This window comes from Natator depressus, chromosome 2 (genome assembly GCF_965152275.1).
Source record: "Natator depressus isolate rNatDep1 chromosome 2, rNatDep2.hap1, whole genome shotgun sequence".
In the NCBI taxonomy this organism is placed as follows: Eukaryota; Metazoa; Chordata; order Testudines; family Cheloniidae; genus Natator; species Natator depressus.
The window spans coordinates 418,551-445,040 of NC_134235.1; the positions used below are offsets into that span (position 1 = coordinate 418,551).

The window sequence follows — 26,490 nt, forward strand, 5'->3', positions numbered from 1 at the left end:
GTTAAGAGTGATTATTTGGATTAAGGAAACTACACAGGGTTAGCAGTGCCTATGATGTTAGTGGTGCAGATTGCCCTTTCTTTGGTCCCACTTATCTTGGATGAAGGGTTATGTTCCCAGCCCTAGTACCCATTGTTGGTGCTGCTGAGATTGGAGTTTGGAGAGTGGGTCGCAGCCATTAATTTTATGTATTTACAGCCACAGTGGTGTTTGTGTTTGTTTCCAATAAGATTGCTTCTTTGGACAGCTTGGTTGCCATTCTGCAGTCCTGGGACATCAGCCTGACCGAGTTGATGCTACAGAAGATGGAGGCAGAACAGCAAAGAAGAGCCTTGCTGGAAAAGAAGCAGAAAGAAGCTGAGACTCACCGGTGAGAGCTGCACCCCAGCCCTAGCCAGGAAAGGGAAGATAGTTAGATACAGCAGTCACAAACACTGTTACACTGAAAGGGTTTTTTACCTTTTGAATGGGTCACAGTTTGAGAACTTGGACTTTATGAGACAAAAGGCAAAAGAAGCTAAGAAAGAGGCAGAATAGTAAGATAAGAAGGGGTAAAAGAAGGAACCTCAAGTTTATGTCCCAGGTGTTGCCCAAGAGTTTGTCCCATTGCAGGGGGTGATGTCATTTGGTTCCTTTTCTCACTTCGTCTGATCAGGACATCTTTTAGAATCAGGGAAGGGGGTCCAGAAACTGCAGTGCAGCTGTGCCCCTCCCCGCTGTGAAGGACTCAGAGACTGAACTGTGTTGTTCTTTCCCATAGAATGAACGAGGAGGTGGAGCAGCTGGCTAAAGTGCAGGAGAGATGTAACAAGGAGGTCAGGCCTGCTCTTTTTAGAAACTATTAAGCAGCCCCCAGGTATCATTTTTTCCCCATTTCCAGCCCTTCCCTGTGGTGGCCATACTTCTTCTTATTCTTCAGTGCCCGACTTTCCTGGTCAGCTGATCCCTGATGGGATTGAGCTGGAATTGGTGTGCATTTAGATGCTGATCTCTGGACTTAGATGTCAGCCCTTCTAGTCTTAAAGAGAGGGGTAGCACTTGCTAATTGGTGTCATTTGTGCAAGACTGGTTTGTACCTGCATGGAGAAAACGCAATTCCATCTGCTCTGTCTCCAAGAGAGAGTTGATGGGATATATTCTGTACTCCTCACGGTGCATGCCTGGGACAGATATTCATGCTGCTCAGTTGCACTTGCATAGAGACTGCCAGCCAGCCTGCCCTAGCTACTGGTCAGTCCCCTTTGACCTTTTTATACAGCCAGCCAACTGGTCCCAACATCTGATCCAGACCAGGGGTTTACTGTCCCTCCTGAGAACAGTAGGGTAGAATTTATCCGCTGTGTGTGACAGGAATGTTGCAGCCCCATCTAGAGCATAGGGACAAGGAATTTAAGCCTTGCAGGTGTGACAAAGGATTCTGTTTTCCTCCCCACCTAAGACAAAGTTGTGTTGGGGGCCACCTTCATCTTTCCCATCTGTTTCCTCCTTTTTCCTCCCATGCAGCTGCAGCAGGCCTACTGTGAACTGAACAGGAGAATCACAGAGCATGACAAGTGTCAGAGAAAGCAGATGGTCAATGCAGAGCTGACCCTGCAGGTGAGGCTCCCAGGCCCTTCTGCCCCTTTAGGCCTGTCAGGAAGGACTCCACAGAGGTTCCAAGCTGCCTTTGCTCCATTGGACCTGAGGGGCAGCTTGGGGCTCTCTGCCACATCCTTTCAGAATATTTGGGGTAGGAGGTCTGCACAGTGTGCACCCAACATTGGGGCTCCTAGATTATTAGGCCAGAAGGGACCGTTGCAATCATCTAGTCTGACCTGCTTAACACAGAATCATAGAATCATAGAATCATAGAATATCAGGGTTCGAAGGGACCCCAGAAGGTCATCTAGTCCAACCCCCTGCTCGAAGCAGGACCAATTCCCAGTTAAATCATCCCAGCCAGGGCTTTGTCAAGCCTGACCTTAAAAACCTCTAAGGAAGGAGATTCTACCACCTCCCTAGGTAACGCATTCCAGTGTTTCACCACCCTCTTAGTGAAAAAGTTTTTCCTAATATCCAATCTAAACCTCCCCCATTGCAACTTGAGACCATTACTCCTCGTTCTGTCATCTGCTACCATTGAGAACAGTCTAGAGCCATCCTCTTTGGAACCCCCTTTCAGGTAGTTGAAAGCAGCTATCAAATCCCCCCTCATTCTTCTCTTCTGCAGACTAAACAATCCCAGCTCCCTCAGCCTCTCCTCATAAGTCATGTGCTCTAGACCCCTAATCATTTTTGTTGCCCTTCGCTGGACTCTCTCCAATTTATCCACATCCTTCTTGTAGTGTGGGGCCCAAAACTGGACACAGTACTCCAGATGAGGCCTCACCAGTGTCGAATAGAGGGGAACGATCACGTCCCTCGATCTGCTCGCTATGCCCCTACTTATACATCCCAAAATGCCATTGGCCTTCTTGGCAACAAGGGCACACTGTTGACTCATATCCAGCTTCTCGTCCACTGTCACCCCTAGGTCCTTTTCCGCAGAACTGCTGCCTAGCCATTCGGTCCCTAGTCTGTAGCGGTGCATTGGATTCTTCCATCCTAAGTGCAGGACTCTGCACTTATCCTTATTGAACCTCATCAGATTTCTTTTGGCCCAATCCTCCAATTTGTCTAGGTCCTTCTGTATCCTATCCCTCCCCTCCAGCGTATCTACCACTCCTCCCAGTTTAGTATCATCCGCAAATTTGCTGAGAGTGCAATCCACACCATCCTCCAGATCATTTATGAAGATATTGAACAAAACCGGCCCCAGGACCGACCCCTGGGGCACTCCACTTGACACCGGCTGCCAACTAGACATGGAGCCATTGATCACTACCCGTTGAGCCCGACAATCTAGCCAGCTTTCTACCCACCTTATAGTGCATTCATCCAGCCCATACTTCCTTAACTTGCTGACAAGAATACTGTGGGAGACCGTGTCAAAAGCTTTGCTAAAGTCAAGAAACAATACATCCACTGCTTTCCCTTCATCCACAGAACCAGTAATCTCATCATAAAAGGCGATTAGATTAGTCAGGCATGACCTTCCCTTGGTGAATCCATGCTGACTGTTCCTGATCACTTTCCTCTCATGTAAGTGCTTCAGGATTGATTCCTTGAGGACCTGCTCCATGATTTTTCCAGGGACTGAGGTGAGGCTGACTGGCCTGTAGTTCCCGGGATCCTCCTTCTTCCCTTTTTTAAAGATTGGCACTACATTAGCCTTTTTCCAGTCATCCGGGACTTCCCCCGTTCGCCACAAGTTTTCAAAGATAATGGCCAAGGGCTCTGCAATCACAGCTGCCAATTCCTTCAGCACTCTCGGATGCAACTCGTCCGGCCCCATGGACTTGTGCACGTCCAGCTTTTCTAAATAGTCCCTAACCACCTCTATCTCCACAGAGGGCTGGCCATCTCTTCCCCATTCTGTGATGCCCAGCGCAGCAGTCTGGGAGCTGACCTTGTTAGTGAAAACAGAGGCAAAAAAAGCATTGAGTACATTAGCTTTTTCCACATCCTCTGTCACTAGGTTGCCTCCCTCATTCAGTAAGGGGCCCACACTTTCCTTGGCTTTCTTCTTGTTGCCAACATACCTGAAGAAACCCTTCTTGTTACTCTTGACATCTCTTGCTAGCTGCAGCTCCAGGTGCGATTTGGCCCTCCTGATATCTTTCCTACATGCCCGAGCAATATTTTTATACTCTTCCCTGGTCATATGTGCAACCTTCCACTTCTTGTAAGCTTCTTTTTTATGTTTAAGATCCGCTAGGATTTCACCATTAAGCCAAGCTGGTCGCCTGCCATATTTACTATTCTTTCGACTCATCGGGATGGTCATAGGACATCCCTGAATGAATTCCTATTTACACTAGAGCGTCTCTTTTAGAAAATATCCAAACTTTGTTAGAACGTCCAGTGATGGAGATATCACAGTTCCAGGGTTAACTGCACCTCTGTCTTGGTCTGCTCAAAGGCACCCCTTTAAGACTCAGGCCTCCAGCCACCACCTCTCCATGGGCAGGGACCCATGTCCCTCTCCCTCCAGACTAGGTATTTAGGCTTGTAGTCCCCCTTCCGATTCACTATGCTTATCCCAGCAGGTCTGACTTTAGTTCACTGCCTGCAGTTCTACTCTTTCCCAGTGGCTATGATGGTTGCTTCACAGAGCACAATATATATATATATGTACTCTGTAATGCTTTTGTCCTAAATATAATTTTAAAAAAATTGTCTACGTGCGTGTTAAGTTTACTGGGTGACACCCATCATCCACGTGGAGACCCTGGTAGGTTTCTAGTTCTTCAAACCCTACAGCAAGGTTTTTCCCTCTCAGTTACAGTCTAATGTTAATTTGAGGATCAAATGAGGGCCACTCAATCAGTTCAGGCTGAGCCTTTGTCATCTGGGTCTCTTGAACCTGGTCTGAATCAGTATGTGAAATGCCCCCCAAGAGTTGGTAATTATCTGGAGTTGTTTACCTGTCCTGGGATCTGCAGGATTCACCCCCACACAAACACACACTTATTGTAGTTGCTGGAGTTAGCTCTATAACCCTCCCCCATGGAGCTAGAATACAATCCTTATCTGACAAAGATACATAACATTTATAGATACAAAAGCTTAGGGACATTTACTGTACTCATTATCAAGCTGTCCTGCAGTGGCTCAAGAGTATGAGTACCAACCTCAGGGCAGACTGTTTTTTTGTTTTGTTTTTTAAAAAAACAAGCACAAACCCCAAACTGGTTGAGAGCTCTATACTTAGATTTCACCAACCAGTTATCAAGCGTATACTCCTTAGGCACTATAACAGCCTTAACATGGAGTCACAGACAGTCGGTACTCCCTGTCTTGCCACCTAGGGAAGCTTGCCCTTGTGATAGATGGCCTTTACACCACGAATCACAGCAATATTCAGGTTACACCCAGTCCTGAATTGCATGTTAGAGCTCACACTGAAGACAACGCTTGTAGCCAATCCTATACTAAACTATCTAAAGATTTACTAAATAGGAAAAGGTAACGATATTTTTGACAAGGTTAAAGCAGATAATAACTTACAATCTTAACTTTCAAAAAGTAATAGAAGCGTCTATAATAAGCAAGGTCTGTATGTCCTTTAGGGCTAACCCAGGATAAGCACTGGGAATCTTTTGTTTATTCTAGTAATCCTTGTTCCCCCCAGAGTCCAAGCAGTATAAAGTTACAGTTCCTGCTTGTTCAGGGGTTTTATTCACTTCCTCACTTCTGCTTTGATCTGCCAACTCAGCTGATGGAAGCAATTCACTTGCAAGACTCATCTTCCCGGAGGTGGGAAGAGTAAACAACAGTCTTTCTTTTGTCCTCTTTAATCTTAGTTGAAGGCTGCTATCTAATCCGTCCTCACTCTTCTCCTCTGCAGACTAAATAAGCCCAGTTCCCTCAGCATCTCCTCATAAATCATGTGCCCCAGTCCCCTAATCATTTTTGTTGCCCTTCGCTGGACTCTGTCCAATTTGTCCACATCCTTTCTGTAGTGGGGGCACCAAAACTGCATGCAATACTCCAGATGTGGCCTCACCAGTGCCAAATAGAGGGGAATAATCACTTCCCTCAATCTGCTGGCAATGCTCCTACTAATTCAGCCCAATATGCCGTTAGCCTTCTTAGCAACAAGGGCACACTGTTGACTCGTATCCAGCTTCTCGTCCACTGTAACCCCTAGGTCCTTTTCTGCAGAACTGCCGCTTAGCCATTTGGTCCCTAGTCTGTAGCAGTGCATGGAATTCTTCCGTCCTAAGTGCAGGACTCTACACTTGTCCTTGTTGAATCTCATCAGATTTCTTCGGGCCCAATCCTCAAATTTGTCTAGGTCACTCTGGACCGTACCCCTACCCTCCAGTGTATCTACCTCTCCCCCCAACTTAGTGTCATCTGCGAACTTGCTGAGTGTACAATCCATCCCATCATCCAAATTGTTAATGATGATGTTGAACAAAACCAGCCCCAGGACAGACCTCGTGGCACTCCGCTTGATACCAGCTCCCAACTAGACATCAAGCTGTTGACCACTACCCACTGAGCCCGATGATCTAGCCAGCTTTCTATCCACCTTATAGTCCATTTATCCAATCTATACCTTTTTTAACTTGCTGGTAAGAATATGGTGGGAGACCATATCAAAAGCTTTGCTAAAGTCAGGACATATCACGTCCACTGCTTTCCCCATATCCACAGAGCCAGTTATCTCATCATAGACGGCAATCAGGTTGGTCAGGCATGACTTGCCCTCGGTGAACCCATGTTAACTGTTCCTGATCACCTTCCTCTCCTCCAAGTGCTTCAAAATGAATTCCTTGAGGACATGCGCCATGATTTTTCCAGGGACTGAGGTGAGGCTGACCAGTCTGTAGTTCCCTGGATTCTCCTTCTTCGCTTTTTAGATGATGGGTACTATATTTACCTTTTTCCATTTGTCCAGGACCTCCCCTGATCGCCACAAGTTTTCAAAGATAATGGCCGATGTCTCTGCAATCACATCAGCCAACTCCCTCAGCACCCTCAACTGCATTGCATCCGGTCGCATGGACTTGTGCATATGCAGCTTTTCTAAATAGTCCTTAACCTGGTCTTTCACCACTGAGGGCTGCTCATCTCCTCCCCATACTGTGCTACCCAGTGCAGCAGTCTGGGAGCTGACCTTGTCTGTGAAGACTGAGGCAAAAAAAGCATTGAGTACTTCAGCTTTTTCCACATCATCTGTCACTAGGTTGCCTCCCCCATTCAGTAAGGGTCCCACACTTTCCCTGACCACCTTGTTACTAACGTACCTGTAGAAACCCTTCTTGTTACCCTTCACATCCCTTGCTAGCTGCAACTCCAATTGTGCCTTGGCCTTCCTGATTACACCCCTGCATGCTCGAGCAATATTTTTATACTTCTCCCTAGTCATCTCATAGAATCATAGAATATCAGGGTTGGAAGGGACCCCAGAAGGTCATCTAGTCCAACCCCCTGCTCGAAGCAGGACCAATTCCCAGTTAAATCATCCCAGCCAGGGCTTTGTCAAGCCTGACCTTAAAAACCTCTAAGGAAGGAGATTCTACCACCTCCCTAGGTAACGCATTCCAGTGTTTCACCACCCTCTTAGTGAAAAAGTTTTTCCTAATATCCAATCTAAACCTCCCCCATTGCAACTTGAGACCATTACTCCTCGTTCTGTCATCTGCTACCATTGAGAACAGTCTAGAGCCATCCTCTTTGGAACCCCCTTTCAGGTAGTTGAAAGCAGCTATCAAATCCCCCCTCATTCTTCTCTTCTGCAGACTAAACAATCCCAGCTCCTTCAGCCTCTCCTCATAAGTCATGTGCTCTAGACCCCTAATCATTTTTGTTGCCCTTCGCTGGACTCTCTCCAATTTATCCACATCCTTCTTGTAGTGTGGGGCCCAAAACTGGACACAGTACTCCAGATGAGGCCTCACCAGTGTCGAATAGAGGGGAACGATCACATCCCTCGATCTGCTGGCTATGCCCCTACTTATACATCCCAAAATGCCATTGGCCTTCTTGGCAACAAGGGCACACTGTTGACTCATATCCAGCTTCTCGTCCACTGTCACCCCTAGGTCCTTTTCCGCAGAACTGCTGCCTAGCCATTCGGTCCCTAGTCTGTAGCGGTGCATTGGATTCTTCCATCCTAAGTGCAGGACCCTGCACTTATCCTTATTGAACCTCATCAGATTTCTTTTGGCCCAATCCTCCAATTTGTCTAGGTCCTTCTGTATCCTATCTCTCCCCTCCAGCGTATCTACCACTCCTCCCAGTTTAGTATCATCTGCAAATTTGCTGAGAGTGCAATCCACACCATCCTCCAGATCATTTATGAAGATATTGAACAAAACCGGCCCCAGGACCGACCCCTGGGGCACTCCACTTGACACCGGCTGCCAACTAGACATGGAGCCATTGATCACTACCCGTTGAGCCCGACAATCTAGCCAGCTTTCTACCCACCTTATAGTGCATTCATCCAGCCCATACTTCTTTAACTTGCTGACAAGAATACTGTGGGAGACCGTGTCAAAAGCTTTGCTAAAGTCAAGAAACAATACATCCACTGCTTTCCCTTCATCCACAGAACCAGTAATCTCATCATAAAAGGCGATTAGATTAGTCAGGCATGACCTTCCCTTGGTGAATCCATGCTGACTGTTCCTGATCACTTTCCTCTCATGTAAGTGCTTCAGGATTGATTCTTTGAGGACCTGCTCCATGATTTTTCCAGGGACTGAGGTGAGGCTGACCGGCCTGTAGTTCCCGGGATCCTCCTTCTTCCCTTTTTTAAAGATTGGCACTACATTAGCCTTTTTCCAGTCATCCGGGACTTCCCCCGTTCGCCACGAGTTTTCAAAGATAATGGCCAAGGGCTCTGCAATCACAGCCGCCAATTCCTTCAGCACTCTCGGATGTAACTCGTCCGGCCCCATGGACTTGTGCACGTCCAGCTTTTCTAAATAGTCCCTAACCACCTCTATCTCCACAGAGGGCTGGCCATCTCTTCCCCATTCTGTGATGCCCAGCGCAGCAGTCTGTCCAAGTTTCCACTTCTTATAAGCTTCCTTTTTGTGTTTAAGCTCACCGAAGATCTCTCTGTTAAGCCAAGATGGTCACCTGCCATATTTGCTATTCTTTCTGCACATTGGGATGGATTGTTCCTGCGCCCTCAATAAGGCTTCTTTAAAATACAGCCAGCTCTCCTGGACTCATTTCTTCCTCATATTAGCCTCCCAGGGGATCCTGCCCATCAGTTCCCTGAGGGAGTCAATGTCTGCTTTTTTGAAGTTCAGGGTCCATATTCTGCTGCTCTCCTTTCTTCCTTTTGTCAGGATCCCAAACTCAAACATCTCATGGTCAGGATCCCAAACTCAAACATCTCAAGTCATCCGGGACTTCCCCCTTTCGCCACGAGTTTTCAAAGATAATGGCCAAGGGCTCTGCAATCACAGCCGCCAATTCCTTCAGCACTCTCGGATGTAACTCGTCCGGCCCCATGGACTTGTGCACGTCCAGCTTTTCTAAATAGTCCCTAACCACCTCTATCTCCACAGAGGGCTGGCCATCTCTTCCCCATTCTGTGATGCCCAGCGCAGCAATCTGTCCAAGTTTCCACTTCTTATAAGCTTCCTTTTTGTGTTTAAGCTCACCGAAGATCTCTCTGTTAAGCCAAGATGGTCACCTGCCATATTTGCTATTCTTTCTGCACACTGGGATGGTTTGTTCCTGCGCCCTCAATAAGGCTTCTTTAAAATACAGCCAGCTCTCCTGGACTCATTTCTTCCTCATATTAGCCTCCCAGGGGATCCTGCCCATCAGTTCCCTGAGGGAGTCAATGTCTGCTTTTTTGAAGTTCAGGGTCCATATTCTGCTGCTCTCCTTTCTTCCTTTTGTCAGGATCCCAAACTCAAACATCTCATGGTCACTTCTGTGCAGGTTGCCACCCACTTTTACTTCCCCCTACCAATTCTTCCCTGTTTGTGAGCAGCAGGTCAAGAGGAGTATGGCCCCTAGTTGGTTCCTCCAGGACTTGCACCAGGAAGTTGTCCCCAACACTCTCCAAAAACTTCCTGGATTGTCTGTGAGCTGCAGTATTGCTCTCCCAGCAGATGTCAGGGTGATTTGAAGTCCCCCATGAGAACCTGGGCCTGTGATCTGGAAACTTCCGTTAGTTGTCTGAAGAAAGCCTTGTCTACCTCATCCTCTTGGTCTGGTGGTCTATAGCAGACGCCCACCATGACATCACCCTTTTTCCTCTTGCCTCTAAACTTAACCCAAAGACACTCAATAGGCTTTTCTCTAGTTTCATACTGGAGCTCTGAGCAATCATTCCACTCTCTTACATACAGTGCAACTCCTCCACCTTTTCTCCCCCGCCTGTCCTTCCTGAACAGTTTATACCCATCCATGACAGTGCTCCAGTCATGTGAGTTACCCCACCAAGTCTCTGTTATTCCAATCACATGATAGTTCCTTGACTGGTCAACCACACTCCTCATTTGGAATCGGAAGCAGGCAATCAGGCAGCAGAAGAGACGGAAAAAAAAAAGTCAAATACAGTACGGTACTGTATTAAACATAAACTATGAAAAAAATAGAGGGAAAGTTTAAAAAAAGATTTGACAAGGTAAAGAAACTTTCTGTACTTGATTCATTTAAATTAAGATGGTTAAAAGCAGCATTTTTTTTGGCATAGTAAAGTTTTAAAGCTGTATTAAGTCAATGTTCAGTTATAAACTTTTGAAAGAACAACCGTAATGTTTTGTTCAAAGTTACAAACATTTCAGAGTTATGAACAACCTCCATTCCCGAGGTGTGTGTAACTCTGAGGTCCTACTGCAGATAATTTGGTGGTCTCTTCTGGGCTTCAACTCTGTGAATCTGTGATTCTTAATTGGGGGTGTGGTGCAGTGCAGGCACACCCTCCACTGGCTGTAATACTGGAGAAATTCTAGAAGACTGAAGGAGTGCCTGTATGGTGTGTGACAGGGTCGGGCCAGATGGCTACTGGAGAGTAACAGAAGGCAGATATATTAGCCCCAGGTTAAGTAGGACCCTTTTCTCTGGGTAAGGTAACAGGGAAGGTTCCAGAACCATCAGGAACTTTCTGGAAACAATTAAGGCAGACAGGCTGATTAGAACACCTGCAGCCAATCAAGAAGCTGCTAGAATCAATTAAGGCAGGCTAATCAGGGCATCTGGGTTTAAAAAGGAGCTCACTTCAGTTTGTGGTGTGCGTGTGAGGAGCTGGGAGCAAGAGGCACTAGGAGGTGAGAGTGAGAAGGCGTACTGCTGGAGAACTGAGGAGTACAAGCATTATCAGACACCAGGAGGAAGGTCCTATGGTGAGGATAAAGAAGGCATTGGGAGGAGGCCATGGGGAAGTAGCCCAGGGAGATGTAGCTGTCGCACAGCTGTTCCAGGAGGCACTCTAGACATATGCATTCCACAGGGCCCTGAGCCGGAACCCGGAGTAGAGGGCAGGCCCGGGTTCCCCCCAAACCTCCCAACTCCTGATCAAACACAGGAGGAGTCGACCTGGACTGTGGGTTCACGAAAACTGCCAAACTGAGGGCTGCCGTGAATCTCTGAGGTGAGCAAATCTGCCAATAAGTGCAAGACCCACAAGGTAGAGGAGGAACTTTGTCACAGGTGTCAGCAAAAACAACAAGGAGTCCTTGTGGCACCTTAGAGACGAACAAATTTAATTGGTGTGATGGGGCAAGGCTATAAATGGCTATAAAAAAGTAGTGGGAGATAGATATATTAGCTCCAGGCTAAACAAATCCCTGGTACCAGGATAAGTGAAATGGCAGCTGCTCCAGGTCAATTAAGACACCTGGGGCCAATTAAGAACTTTCCAGAAGGCAGGGAGAATGCTAGGTTGATTAGGACACCTGAAGCCAATCGGGGGCTGGCTGAAACTAGGTGAAAGCCTCCCAGTTAGTCAGGTGGGTGTGCATGTCAGGAGCTGTGGGAGGAAGTCGCAGTGTTGGAGAGACTGACACCATATCAGGCACAAGGAAGAGGCCCTGAGGTAAGGGTGAAGTGCAGCTTGAGGAAGTGAGGGCTGCTGTGGGGAAGTAGCCCAGGGAATTGTACATGTCATGTTTCTAAAAGGTCAGCTACCATAGTTGATACTATTCGGGTCCATGGGCTGGAGCCCAGAGTAGAGGGTGGGCCCGGGCTCCCCCCCTCTTTTTCCCCCGATTAATCACTGAGACTGGGAGACAACAAAGACTATGCAAGGAAGGATAACTTCTCCTCACCTCCCTCGCTGGCTTATGATGAAAATGGCTCAGTAGACTGTGACCCTTGTCTTTAGAGAGAGAAGGGTTACATGGAGGTCACAGTGAGCCTCTGAGGCTAGCAAAATCTGCCAGGAAACGTGGGACCCATGGAGGCAAGGACAGAGCTTTGTCACAACTGGTGTCAGGAGTGGGACTTTGTTCACAGCGTGGCGGAAGAAAGAGATTTAAAAAAAATGTGCACTGGGGTTTTGGATTTTTTTTTTGTTTTGGTTTGTTTGCTTTGTACCACAATGGAGGAGGTGGTCAGAGCTCTGGTACAAGCCACGGCAGCCCAGCAGGAGGCCACCCGGGTTCAGGCCATGGCACAACAGGGGTCTGTGGGGCTACAGCAGGAAACCAATCAATTATTGATGAGCCAGGCGACCCAAGATCGTGCCCTCTTGAGAGAGGTGGTGGACCAGCTGAAGATCCTCACTACCCAGGCCCGGGGGTCCGACGGGACGCGAACCCTGAGGGCCACTGGTTGTCTGCCAAAGATGACGTCAGGAGATGACATAGAGGCATATCTCCTCTCATTCGAAAGGACTGCTCAGCGTGAGGCGTGGCCCCAGGAGCATTGGGCCAGCATTCTCGCCCCTTTTTTGTGTGGAGAGGCCCAGAAGGCCGACTTTGACTTGCCTGCCACGGATGCCACTGACTATACCCGTCTGAAGGCAGAGATCCTAGCACGATCAGGGGTAACGGCAGCAATAAGGGCCCAGAGGTTCCATGAGTGGAAATACCAGGAGAACAAACCCCCGAGATCCCAGGTATTCGACCTCATACACCTCGCGCAGAAGTGGTTACAGCCCAAGGTGTGCAGGCCGGAGGAGATTTTGGAGACCCTGGTCATAGACCATTACATGCGGGGACTGCCGCCAGATCTCCGCAAATGGGTAGGCCAGAACGATCCGTCCACGTACGACGAGATGATCACGCTGGTAGAAAGACAGATGACAGCCAGGGAACTGACTCGACTACCCAAGGAAGGCCCCTTTTGAAGCAAGCACCCGACCCCAACCCTGGAAGGTTGGGCAGCCAAACCCCGGGGAGTCCTAGGTGGAAGAAGGAGGGGGCCGAAAACCAGCGGGGACCCCAGAAGGAAAGGATTGGCCTGAGTGGGGGGAACCCCGGGACTAAACCCCCTAACCCCTGGGATAGGGGAGTGATTAAAAGCAATTATAGATGTTATGCATGTGGGGAGTGGGGACACATAGCAGCACAGTGTCCCAGCACCGAGGAGTCTATGCAATGTAATTTGGGGGATTGGGAGGTCCCATGCTCCCTTATCCACCTCGCGGGGGTCGCATTAGCCCTGCATAATTACACCAGGCCAGTGAGGATAAATGGAGCAGAGGCTTCAGCGCTTGTGGACTCTGGGAGTGCTATCACCCTGATATCGGGTAAGCTGGTAAAAAGTAGTCAGCTGCTACAAGCCAAACGCATAGCAATGACGTGCGTGCATGGGGCCGTGAGCCATTACCCCACCATCCCAGTGGAGATAGAGGTTCAGGGAAGCCCCATTGAGATGACCGTGGGCGTAGTTCCTAAACACCCATATCCTGTAGTCATTGGGAGGGACTATCCAGGGTTTGATAATTTACTCCCCCCTGAGAGGCTGGAGGGAGGTGGGGACCCTGAGGACAGCGATTCGTCACCGCGGGAATGTCAACCCCCGATGTTTGCTGAGATTTCTCAGGATCTGTTCTCAGTCCCCTGAAAGACCTGGAAGACAAAAAAAGAGAGGAAGGCCGCAAAGGCCTTGGGAACCCGGATCCTGAACCAGGGCCAGAAGACCTCCCTAGTAGGCAGATGGACATGAGCAGCCAACAGAGAAACTTGCACCACAGAAGGTGAGCCAGAGGCTGCCCCCAGCCATGACAGCGGCGAGCCATTGGAAGAAGCAGAAGCCGGCCCCTGGGACCTTGGGCAGGTTAGTCCTGGGAGAAAGACTTTTGGGCGGGACCCAGCGGAGGACCCCAGATATGATAACGCCAGGAAAGAGGTGGCTGAGATCGATGGGATACCCGTGGATGGGATACCCGTGGATACCCGTAAGTGGACCACTTACTTTATAGTGAAGAAAGATCTCCTGTACCACGTGGTGCAAATGCAGGAGCAAGAGATACAACAACTTCTGGTGCCACAAAACCATCAAAAACCCATATTGAGTCTCACCCACAGTCACCTCTTTGGAGGACACCTAGGGGTAGAGAAAACCCAGGCACAGATCCTACGGAGGTTGTTCTGGCCAGGAGTACATGAAGATGTCCGGCGATACTGCACCTCTTGTCTAGAGTGTCAGTTACATAGCCCTTGCCCACACTTGCGGGCTCCTTTGATACCTCTTCCAATAATAGAGGTTCCTTTCGAACGGATAGCCATGGATCTGGTAGGGCCCCTAGAGAAGACAGCTCGGGGCCACCAACATGTGCTTGTTGTACTGGACTATGCAACCCGGTACCCGGAAACTGTTCCCCTACGCAACACAGCTTCCAAGACAATAGCTAAGGAGGTAGTACAGATCTTTGCCTGGGTTGGGCTACCCAAGGAAATATTGACTGATCAAGGGACACCTTTCGTGTCCAAGTTGATGAAAGATCTCTGTTCATTGCTCCATGTACAAGCCCTACAGACCTCTGTATACCACCCACAAACAGATGGCCTTGTGGAAAGTTTCAATAGGACCATCAAGACCATGATCAGGAAAGTGATGAGCCGGGATGGGAAAGATTGGGATACCCTATTGCCTTACCTCATGTACGCCATCCGGGAGGTTCTGCAAGCCTCCACGGGTTTCTCTCCATTCAAACTACTATATGGGCGCCACCCTCGGGGTCTATTGGATATAGCCAGAGAAGCCTGGGAAGAGGAGCCAAATCCCGGAAGGAACACAGTTGAGCATGTACTGCAGATGAGAGATCAGATAGCCCGAGTTACGCCCATTGTACGGGAACACTTGGAGAGAGCACAGGAGACCCAACAAACCCATTATAACCACCAAGCGAAGCTTCGACTGTTCCAATCAGGGGATCGTGTGATGGTACTGGTGCCCACAGCAGAAAGTAAACTGTTGGCCCAGTGGCAGGGACCCTATCAAGTAATCGAAGCCGTGTGAGAGGTGAACTATAAGGTGTGGCAGTCAGGCTGCTGGAAATCAGAGCAAATTTACCACATCAATGTTCTAAAACCTTGGCACAATCGAGAGGCATGCTTAGTCATGCAGGAGACCCTTCCCCAGGAGGATAACTTACACGAGCAAGTGAGGAGATCATCCGACTTGACGCCGATCCAAAAGATCGAGGCAGCCAACATGATTAATCGCAACCTAGATGTGTTCTCTACAAGACCAGGGCGGACGACTGAGACCTAGCACCATATCTGCATGATCCCCGGAGCCAAGGTAACATTAAGACCGTACTGAATTCCAGCAGCCAAAAGAGAAGAAATCAAGGCCGAAGTAAAGAACATGTTAGAATATGGGGTTATTGAAGAATCTTACAGTCAGTGGTCCAGTCCAATTGTTCTAGTGCCTAAACCTGACGGTACCATGAGATTCTGTAATGACTTTCACCGACTGAATGAAATATCCCAGTTTGATGCATACCCCATACCACGCATCGACGAACGGGTTGACCAACTGGGTAGTGCCAGATTCTTGACTACACTGGATCTGACCAAAGGGTACTGGCAGATTCCTCTGACCAAAGAAGCTAAAGAAAAGACAGCCTTCTCCAACCTGGATGGGCTATTCCAGTACACTGTCCTCCCTTTTGGGCTACATGGGGCCCCAGCCACATTCCAGCGCCTCATGGATAAGCTGCTGCGCCCCCATACTAGTTATGCAGCTGCATACCTAGATGATGTCATCATCCATACACCAGACTGGGGAACCCACTTGGAGAAAGTTGAGGCAGCACTGCACACCTTAAGGCGGGCTGACCTCACTGCTAATCCCGCTAAATGTGCCATAGGGCTAGCAGAGGCTAGGTACCTGAGATATGTTGTGGGAAGGGGCATAATGAAGCCCCAAACGAATAAACTAGAGGCAATCCAAAACTGGCCCCGGCCGACCCGAAAGAAGCAGGTCCTTGTGTTCCTAGGCATGGTAGGCTACTACCGACGTTTTATTCCCCACTTCACCACTAGGGCAAGTCCCCTAACAGACCTGGTGAAGGCCCGAGGTCCAGACATGGTAAAGTGGACCGACACAGCAGAGGGGGCATTCACAGACCTTCGGACAGCCCTCTGTAATGACCCCGTACTCATAGACCCAGCCTTTAACAGGGAATTTATCTTACAAACAGACGCTTCCGAGGTGGGGTTGGGGGCAGTTCTGTCGCAAATGGTGGGAGAAGAGGAATACCCGATCCTCTACCTAAGCAGAAGACTTCTCCCAAGAGAACAGAAATATGCAGTAGTTGAGAGAGAATGCCTTGCTGTCAAATGGGCTATGGAGACACTGCGTTATTACCTCTTAGGCCAGCGATTTACTCTTGTGACGGACCATGCACCCCTCCAGTGGATGCAGCGGAATAAGGAAAAGAATGCAAGGGTCACCAGATGGTTCTTATCCCTCCAACCATTCCAGTTCCGCATACGGCACAGGGCTGGATGCCACCATGGCAACGCTGATGGTCTGTCACGAGCATACTGCCTGGCGTCCCAAGTTGCCCAACTCTATGGTGTTGAGTGGGGGGAGGGGGATATGTGATGGAGCAAGGCCAAATGGCTATAGAAAAGTAGTGGGAGATAGATATATTAGCTCCAGGCTAAACAAATCCCTGATACCAGGATAAGTGAAATGGCAGCTGCTCCATGTCAATTAAGACACCTGGGGCCAATTAAGAACTTTCCAGAAGGCAGGGAGAAGGCTAGGTTGATTGGGACACCTGAAGCCAATCAGGGGCTGGCTGAAACTAGTTAAAAGCCTCCCAGTCAGTCAGGTGGGTGTGCATGTCAGGAGCTGTGGGAGGAAGTTGCGCTGTTGGAGAGACTGAGTAGTACACACCATATCAGGCACAAGGAAGAGGCCCTGAGGTAAGGGTGAAGTGGAGCTTGAGGAAGTGAGGGCTGCTGTGGGGGAAGTAGCCCAGGGAATTGTACATGTCATGTTTCTAAAAGGTCAGCTACCATAGCTGTTACTATTAGGGTCCCTGGGCTGGAGCCCGGAGTAGAGAGTGGGCCTGGGCTCCCCACTCCCTTTTCCCCCTGATTAATCACTGAGACTGGGAGACAACAGAGACTGTGCAAGGAAGGATAACTTCTCCTCACCTCCCTCGCTGGCTTATGATGAAAATGGCTCAGTAGACTGTGACCCTTGTCTCTAGAGAGAGAAGGGTTACGTGGAGGGTCACAGTGAGCCTCTGAGGCTAGCGAAATCTGCCAGGAAATGCGGGACCCACGGAGGCAAGGATAGAGCTTTGTCACATTGGCCATAAGCTTTCGTTGGCTAGAACCAACTTCATCGGATGCATGGAGTGAAAATACAGGAGCAGGTATAAATACATGAAAGGATGGGGGGTTGCTATTACCAAGTGTGAGGTCAGTCTAACGAGTTAAATCAATTAACAGCAGGATACCAAGGGAGGAAAAAAGAAAAGGAGTACTTGTGGCACCTTAGAGACTAACCAATTTATTTGAGCATAAGCTTTCGTGAGCTACAGCTCACTTCATCGGATGCATACTGTGGAAACTGCAGAAGACCCACAGTATGCATCCGATGAAGTGAGCTGTAGTTCACGAAAGCTTATGCTCAAATAAATTGTTTAGTCTCTAAGGTGCCACAAGTACTCCTTTTCTTTTTGCGAATACAGACTAACACGGCTGTTACTCTGAAACCTGTCATTATGCAAGGGAGGAAAAGTAACTTTTGAAGTGGTAAAAGTCTGTCATAATTTGGGGCCTCTTTCTGCCCCACCACCTCCACAAACATGATACAGTTCTGCGGTGACCTAGAATCCTACTTTCGACGTCTCTGACTCAAGGAATATTTCTAACACACCACTGAACAGCACACTAACACACACGAAGCTTCCTGCCAACACTACAAAAAGAAGGATTCTGCGTGGACGCCTCCTGAAGGTCGAAACAACAGATGGACTTCTACATAGAGTGCTGCCGTCGACGTGCACGGGCTGAAATTGTGGAAAAGCAGCATCACTTGCCCCATAACCTCAGCCGTGCAGAACACAATGCCATCCACAGCCTCAGAAACAACTCTGACATCATAATAAAAAAGGTTGACAAAGGAGATGCTGTCGTCATCATGAATCGGTTGGAATACGAACAAGAGGCTGCTAGGCAGCTCTCCAACACCACTTTCTACAAGCCATTACCCTCTGATCCCGCTGAGGGTTACCAAAAGAAACTACACCATCTGCTCAAGAAACTCCCTGAAAAAGCACAAGAACAAATCTGCACAGACACACCCCTGGAACCCCGACCTGGGGTATTCTATCTGCTACCCAAGATCCATAAACCTGGAAATCCTGGACACCCCATCGTCTCAGGCATTGGCACCCTGACAGCAGGATTGTCTGGCTATGTAGACTACCTCCTCAGGCCCTACGCTACCAGCACTCCCAGCTATCTTCGAGACACCACTGACTTCCTGAGGAAACTACAGTCCATCGGTGATCTTCCTGAAAACACCATCCTAGCCACTATGGATGTAGAAGCCCTCTACACCAACATTCCACACAAAGATGGAGTACAAGCCATCAGGAATAGCATCCCTGATACCATCACGGCAAACCTGGTGGTTGAACTTTGTGACTTTGTCCTCACCCACAACTATTTCAGATTTGGGGACAATGTATACCTTCAAGTCAGCGGGACTGTTATGGGAAGCCACATGGCCCCTCAGTATGCCAACATTTATATGGCTGACTTAGAACAATGTTTCTTCAGCTCTCGTCCCCTCACACCCCTACTCTACTTGTGCTACATTGATGACATCTTCATCATCTGGACCCATGGAAAGGAGGCCCTTGAGGAATTCCACCAAGATTTCAACTATTTCCACCCTACCATCAACCTCAGCCTGGACCAGTCCACACAAGAGGTCCGCTTCCTAGACACCACAGTGCTAATAAGCCCTGGTCACATAAACACCACCCTATACCAGAAACCTACTGACCGCTATACTTACCTACATGCCTTCAGCTTTCATCCAGACCACATCACACGATCCATTGTCTACAGCCAAACTCTAAGATACAACTGCATTTGCTCCTATCCCTCAGACAGAGACAAACACCTACAGAATCTCTATCAAGCATTCTTAAAACTGCACTACCCACCTAGTGAAGTGAAACAGAGACAGAGCCAGAAGGATACCAAGAAGTCACCTACTACAAGACAGGCCCAACAAAGGAAGTAACAGAACGACACTAGCTGTCACCTACAGCCCCAAACTAGAACCTCTCCAGCGCATCATCAAGGATCTACAACCTATCCTGAAGGACGATCCCTCACTCTCACAGACCTTGGGAGACAGGTCAGACCTAGCTTACAGACAGCCCCCCAACCTGAAGCAAATACTCACCAGCAACTACACACCACACAACAAAAACACCAACCCAGGAACCAAACCCCAGTGCCAACTCTGTCCACATATCTATTCAGGGGACACCATAATAGGGCCTAATCACATCAGCCACACTATCAGAGGCTCGTTCACCTGTGCATCTACCAATGTGATATATGCCATCATGTGCCAGCAGTGCCCCTCTGCCATGTACATTGGCCAAACCAGACAGTCTCTACGCAAAAGAATAAATGGACACAATGGACATCAGGAATCCTAACATTCAAAAACCAGTAGGAGAACACTTCAATCTCTCTGGTCACTCAAAAACAGACCTAAAAGTGGCAATTCTTCAACAAAAATACTTCAAAAACAGACTCCAACGTGAAGCTGCAGAACTGGAATTCATTTGCAAACTGGATACTATCAGATTAGGCCTGAATGGAGACTGGGAGTGGTTGGGTCATTACAAAACTTAAAACTTAATTTTCCCTACTGTTACTCACACCTTCTTGTCAACTGTCTGTAATGGGCCACTCTCTTACCACTTCAAAAGTTATTTTTCCTCCCTTGGTATCCTGCTGTTAATTGATTTTTAACTCATTAGATTGACCTCACACTTGGTAAAGCAACCCCCCATCCTTTCATGTATTTATACCTGCTCCTGTGTTTTCACTCCATGCATCCAGCGAAGTGGGTTCTAGCCCACGAAAGCTTATGCACAAATAAATTTGTTAGTCTCTAAGGTGCCACAAGGACTCCTCGTTATTTTTGCTGATACAGACTAACACGGCTACCACTCTGAAACCTGTATTGTGTCAATATTCTAAAAGGGCAAACAAATTAGGTCTTGTCTTGTCAGAAAAACCTAATATCATTTAATTGGAGATTAAAATGTTGGTTGATAAACATAAATACAGAGATGTAATATACTTAGGCACTATACAATATCAATAAAGCACACATTACATGAATTAAGAACTGGCTAACTGAGAGAACTCAAAGTAGTTGTCAATGAGGAATCATCATTGAATGGGAGTGTTTTTAGCAGGTTCTGCAGGGATTAGCATTAGGCTTGATGCTAGTCAATATTTTTGACAATGATCTGGAAGTAATTGTAAAATCACTACTGATTTCAGTAGAATGTGAGCTAATACTCTGCCTGCTGTACAGAGGAGAGTAATGCCTCTGTAGTTTCCGCAGTTGGCTTTGCTGCCTTTTTTTGAACAGTGATACAATAATAGCATCTTTGAAGTCTTGTGGCATTTCTTCTTCCTCTCTAGTGCTACTCAGGATGTCATGAAACACCTCGATAGCCTTTGGGCCTGCTCCTTTATACAGTTCTGCTGGAATACCATCCTTTCCAGATGCTTTGCCAGAGTTCAGTTGTTTTGATGGCTTTTATAACTTCCTCAACTGATGGAGAGAGATCGAGATCCTCTCTGATGGGTTTCTCAGGTAAATGGTCAAGGACACACCAATCGACTGTGGATGGTCTGTTGAATAGACTACTGAAGTATTCAGCCCATCTCTGTATGATTCCCACCTTGTCTTTGAGGGTTGTGCCATCTGTCGACTTTAAGGGGGCTGTGCCAGATTTAGGTGGTCCGTAGACTGCTTTGAGAGAGTCAAAGAACATGTTTGCGTTGTTTGTATCTGCGTAATGCTGGACTTCTGCAGCTTTCCTCTCCCACCACTCTCCTGCATTCTCCTTCGTTCAGACTGGGCCTTGCTCTGTAGATACTTAAACCTATCTTTCTTTGAGATGGAAGTGAGTTCATTCTGCCATTCAACAAATGTTTTCTGCTTGTCACTTAGAATCATAGAATCATAGAATCATAGAATATCAGGGTTGGAAGGGACCCCAGAAGGTCATCTAGTCCAACCCCCTGCTCGAAGCAGGACCAATTCCCAGTTAAATCATCCCAGCCAGGGCTTTGTCAAGCCTGACCTTAAAAACCTCTAAGGAAGGAGATTCTACCACCTCCCTAGGTAACGCATTCCAGTGTTTCACCACCCTCTTAGTGAAAAAGTTTTTCCTAATATCCAATCTAAACCTCCCCCATTGCAACTTGAGACCATTACTCCTCGTTCTGTCATCTGCTACCATTGAGAACAGTCTAGAGCCATCCTCTTTGGAACCCCCTTTCAGGTAGTTGAAAGCAGCTATCAAATCCCCCCTCATTCTTCTCTTCTGCAGACTAAACAATCCCAGCTCCCTCAGCCTCTCCTCATAAGTCATGTGCTCTAGACCCCTAATCATTTTTGTTGCCCTTCGCTGGACTCTCTCCAATTTATCCACATCCTTCTTGTAGTGTGGGGCCCAAAACTGGACACAGTACTCCAGATGAGGCCTCACCAGTGTCGAATAGAGGGGAACGATCACATCCCTCGATCTGCTGGCTATGCCCCTACTTATACATCCCAAAATGCCATTGGCCTTCTTGGCAACAAGGGCACACTGTTGACTCATATCCAGCTTCTCGTCCACTGTCACCCCTAGGTCCTTTTCCGCAGAACTGCTGCCTAGCCATTCGGTCCCTAGTCTGTAGCGGTGCATTGGATTCTTCCATCCTAAGTGCAGGACCCTGCACTTATCCTTATTGAACCTCATCAGATTTCTTTTGGCCCAATCCTCCAATTTGTCTAGGTCCTTCTGTATCCTATCCCTCCCCTCCAGCGTATCTACCGCTCCTCCCAGTTTAGTATCATCTGCAAATTTGCTGAGAGTGCAATCCACACCATCCTCCAGATCATTTATGAAGATATTGAACAAAACCGGCCCCAGGACCGACCCCTGGGGCACTCCACTTGACACCGGCTGCCAACTAGACATGGAGCCATTGATCACTACCCGTTGAGCCCGACAATCTAGCCAGCTTTCTACCCACCTTATAGTGCATTCATCTAGCCCATACTTCCTTAACTTGCTGACAAGAATACTGTGGGAGACCGTGTCAAAAGCTTTGCTAAAGTCAAGAAACAATACATCCACTGCTTTCCCTTCATCCACAGAACCAGTAATCTCATCATAAAAGGTGATTAGATTAGTCAGGCATGACCTTCCCTTGGTGAATCCATGCTGACTGTTCCTGATCACTTTCCTCTCATGTAAGTGCTTCAGGATTGATTCTTTGAGGACCTGCTCCATGATTTTTCCAGGGACTGAGGTGAGGCTGACTGGCCTGTAGTTCCCAGGATCCTCCTTCTTCCCTTTTTTAAAGATTGGCACTACATTAGCCTTTTTCCAGTCATCCGGGACTTCCCCCGTTCGCCACGAGTTTTCAAAGATAATGGCCAAGGGCTCTGCAATCACAGCCGCAGAAGTTTGGAGATGTCCTCGTTGTTCTCATCGAACCAGTCCTGGTGTACACTTTTTCTTTGGCACCAGCACTGATTTAGCTCTCATTCTACTGAACAGATTCATTGCAAACGTATCTGAGGAGAATCTGCCAGAAGTGCAGAGTGGTTTCAGACCAAGTTGTAGAACTATGGACATGATCTTTGTTGTAAGGCAGGTCCAGGAAAAATGTTTAGAGCAGAACATGGATCTGTATGCAGTTTTCATAGATTTGACCAAAGCTTTTGATACGGTCAACGGAGAGGGTCTATGGGCCTATGGGCTATTCTACATAAACTGGGCTGCCCATGAAGGTGCATACAAATCATCTGTCTGTTCCATGACCACATGACAGTGCAAGTACTCGACAGTGGTGACTTCTCCGATGCATTTGAAATCTTGAATGGGGTGAAGCAAGGCTGTATACTTGCTCCAGTGCTGTTCAGCTTGTTCTTTGCCTGTGTCCTCAGCCACGCCACAAGGGACTTGGATCAGGGGATATACATCCACTATTGACTCGATGGCTCCCTCTTTGATCTTTGAATACTCAGTGCTAAGACCAAGATGCTGGAGAGGCTTCTTGTCAAGGCACTTTTCGCAGATGACTGTGCCTTGATGGCTCATAGACATCAGGTCATCATTGATAGATTTTTCTGAAGCATCTCAGCTCTTTAGTCTCACCATCAGTCTCTGGAAGACAGAGGTCTTGTTTCAGCCAGCACTTCATTCCAATGCCCCAGTGCCAGCCACCTTCATCCATGGTACACAGTTGAAAAATGTGGATCAATTCAAGTATTTGGGCAGTACCATCTCAAGTGACGGTTCTCTTGATAAGGAAATCTCCTCCAGAATTAGGAGAGCCAGCCAGGCCCTTGGCCGACTTCAAACAAAAGTTCTTAATCAACACAACATCTGTCTCTCCACCAAATTGAAGATCTACAGTGCAGTGGTTCTAACTTCACTCCTGTATGAATCTGAGATGTGGACTCTTTATAGACATCACATTAAAGAACTTGAGCAATTTCACATGCGCTCCCTCCGCCCAATAATGAGCATTCGCTGGCAGCAATATTAAAGTCCTTCAGAGAGCAAACACAACCAGCATTGAGGAAATTTTATTGAGAATATAACTTAGGTGGACCGGGCATGTCCTCAGAATGGAAGACCACTGTCTCCCAAAACAGATCTTGTTTGGGGAGCTGAGTCAGGGCAAAAGAAAGAAGCGTTGTCCGTATAAGCACTTCAAAGATAATCTAAAGAATCACGAAATTATCTCCAGGCTGCATGTGAAAGGCACCACAGAGCTGCATAATCACACCCCATAGATATAGACTTCCCATGCCCTCTCAGTGCGGTTGACTCTGTGCATCAGGATTCAGAATCATATGCGTAGCCATATATGAGAACTATGACAATATCATCGTCATCGCCAGGGATGGACTACCAATAATACTGATTAGATTTGCGGATAATACAAAGATCAGTAGAGTGGTAAAAATTGACCAGGACAGGATAGTCATATGGGGTGAAGTGGATTGCCTGGTAAACTGGGCCCATTCAAACAAAATGTTATAACAAAGACAAATGGAAGGTCATATCTCTAGAAACAAAGAAAGCAGCCCCTATTACAATCCCCCATTCTGTATCCCGGAAATCAGTGACTCTGAAAAGGATTTAAGGGTCATAGTGGACAAGCAATTGAACATGAGCTCCCAGTGTGATGCTGTTTCAAAATGGTCTAATGCAATCCTTAGGTGTATAGGGAAGTAGTAAGTAAAAGAGTGGTGATTTTATTTCTGTATACTCTATTGGTGAGCTCGGTATTGGAATGAAATTCTATGGCCTGTTTTATACAGAGTTCAGATTAAATGATCCAATAGTCCCATTTGGCCTTAAAATCTATGAAAAACTTGTCCTAATGCATTTCCTTACTTTAGGCAATTGGTGATGCAGAGAAGTTGGTGGAGACTCTACGTCTGGCTGCTGAGAAAGCAGAGGAGAAACTGTCCCTGGCCAGGCTCAGGTTGCGAGAACAGACTCAGGAAGGTAGGTTTAGGCCTTGGTCATGAACTGCTTGATAGAGTAAGATTGGGGGAAGAGGGAGGTTCTTGATCAGGACCCAGGTGTATCTGTAGTTCTTTAAGTCTTTGTTCATATGGATCCTACTCATGGTGTGCACGTGCTCCATGAATATGAGATTGGAATCCTTTCACCACGTAGGAAAGTTCCTCTACAATGAGCCACTAGTCAGAACTAATAAAAACCCAAGATCCTGCCAGCTGGGCACAAGACATTTCATTAACTATATTAATTATTAAGACTAAAACTGTTAGGAGAAAAGATGCTAAACTTAGAGACAGTGGACAGATACTGTTGAGTTCTTTCTCGCTACTATGGGTGGTTAAGAGGCTATCAGTGCCGCTCTGCCCTATCTGACCTCAGGTGTGTTGCTGGAGAAACCTTGCTTATGATGGGTTAGGAAATGAGCAGCCTCTGGCCACGAGAGACTTTGTCTGGGGTGGAGGATACAATACAACTTTGTTATGTCTTTTATAGTTCTAAGCATATTTTCAAACCTTGTCACCTACATTTGGTTCTTAAATTTTGTATTTGAGCTAAAATATCCAATGTAGGCCCTTAAATCCCAGTATGAGAACCCAAACGACGGATTTTTTCGCAGTCTATAAGTATCTACATGGGGAACAGAAATTACTGGCCTTTATGAAAGAGTTACTGGGTGATGTTCCGTGGCCTGTATTACACAGAAAGTCAGATTAGATGATTCCAGTGTTCTTTTCTGTCTTTATAATATGTGTCTATGAAGATTCAAATCTCCAAAGGGCATAAACACCAAGGAGGAAGAAGAAATGTTGACTAGTCCAAGTAGGTATACCTAGGGCAATGGAATGAAATTAAGAAAGGGAGAAGTTAGGTTAATATCTGGGAAATTTTCCTGACTGTGAGTGTTATTAGGCTATGGACTCCTCTTCCAAGGGAAGTGGCAGTATGGTAATACAAATAATCAATAATAGTTTCTACTGAAGGGACTTGCACCACTTTCCTTGGAAGTGCTTAACCATTCAACATTAATGTTCTTGCTGGTTTTTGTGTAGAATAGATAATGCTATTCAGTGCTTTCTCTATCCTTTACTAGGGGTGGGGAATGAATTCCAAGGGCTGAAGTGCTCCGTACAGGAACTTGATGATGTGCTATTGAAGGATGTAGGAGGCAAAATCCATTCAGATGGACGGTGAGTTAGAAAAGACAATGGTCATACAGATATCGCCCTTGCTGTCATGTTTGTATCCAGCAGAAATGTCTTAACAACAATGCTGCTTCCCTCAACTCCAAGGAAGAGAGCCTTCGCAAAGGGACTGAGCTAAAGGTACTGATACACCTCTTGCCATTAAGCAGCCCTGATGTAGTGGGCTGTTGGATTAGTACCATTATACCCCATGGTGACGAAGACACTTTTATTGTTGGTATTAATAATTCTATTTATTTGTTAAATGCATGAAATCTGCTCAGCTCTGGTACAAGACACACAATTATTGTATTCCCTGATCACCTTACAACCTAAAGGAAGAGAGAAAAATGGAGAAGAGGAAGGAAACCTAAAGGAGGAAGGAGACATATGGAGTGGCTTTATTTTAGACTCCCTTCTGGGAATGGCATAAGAAGGTTTTTAAGGAGGGATCATCTCCCTGGTGCCACCAGTGTTACCTGGGGTTTCTCAGAACCCAAAGCTGGGGTAACTTAATTGTTT

General features: G+C 47.2%; 1 protein-coding gene across 1 annotated transcript in view; it reads left to right on the forward strand.

The window, feature by feature from the left end:
* The window catches only part of IQANK1 (IQ motif and ankyrin repeat containing 1), a 167,093-nt gene that overhangs the window by 112,639 nt on the left and 27,964 nt on the right, over nt 1-26,490 (forward strand). Inside the window, 5 exon segments of the mRNA XM_074943621.1 lie at nt 231-370; nt 761-815; nt 1,504-1,596; nt 24,661-24,769; nt 25,878-25,974. Coding sequence (XP_074799722.1) covers nt 231-370; nt 761-815; nt 1,504-1,596; nt 24,661-24,769; nt 25,878-25,974 — 494 coding nt within the window.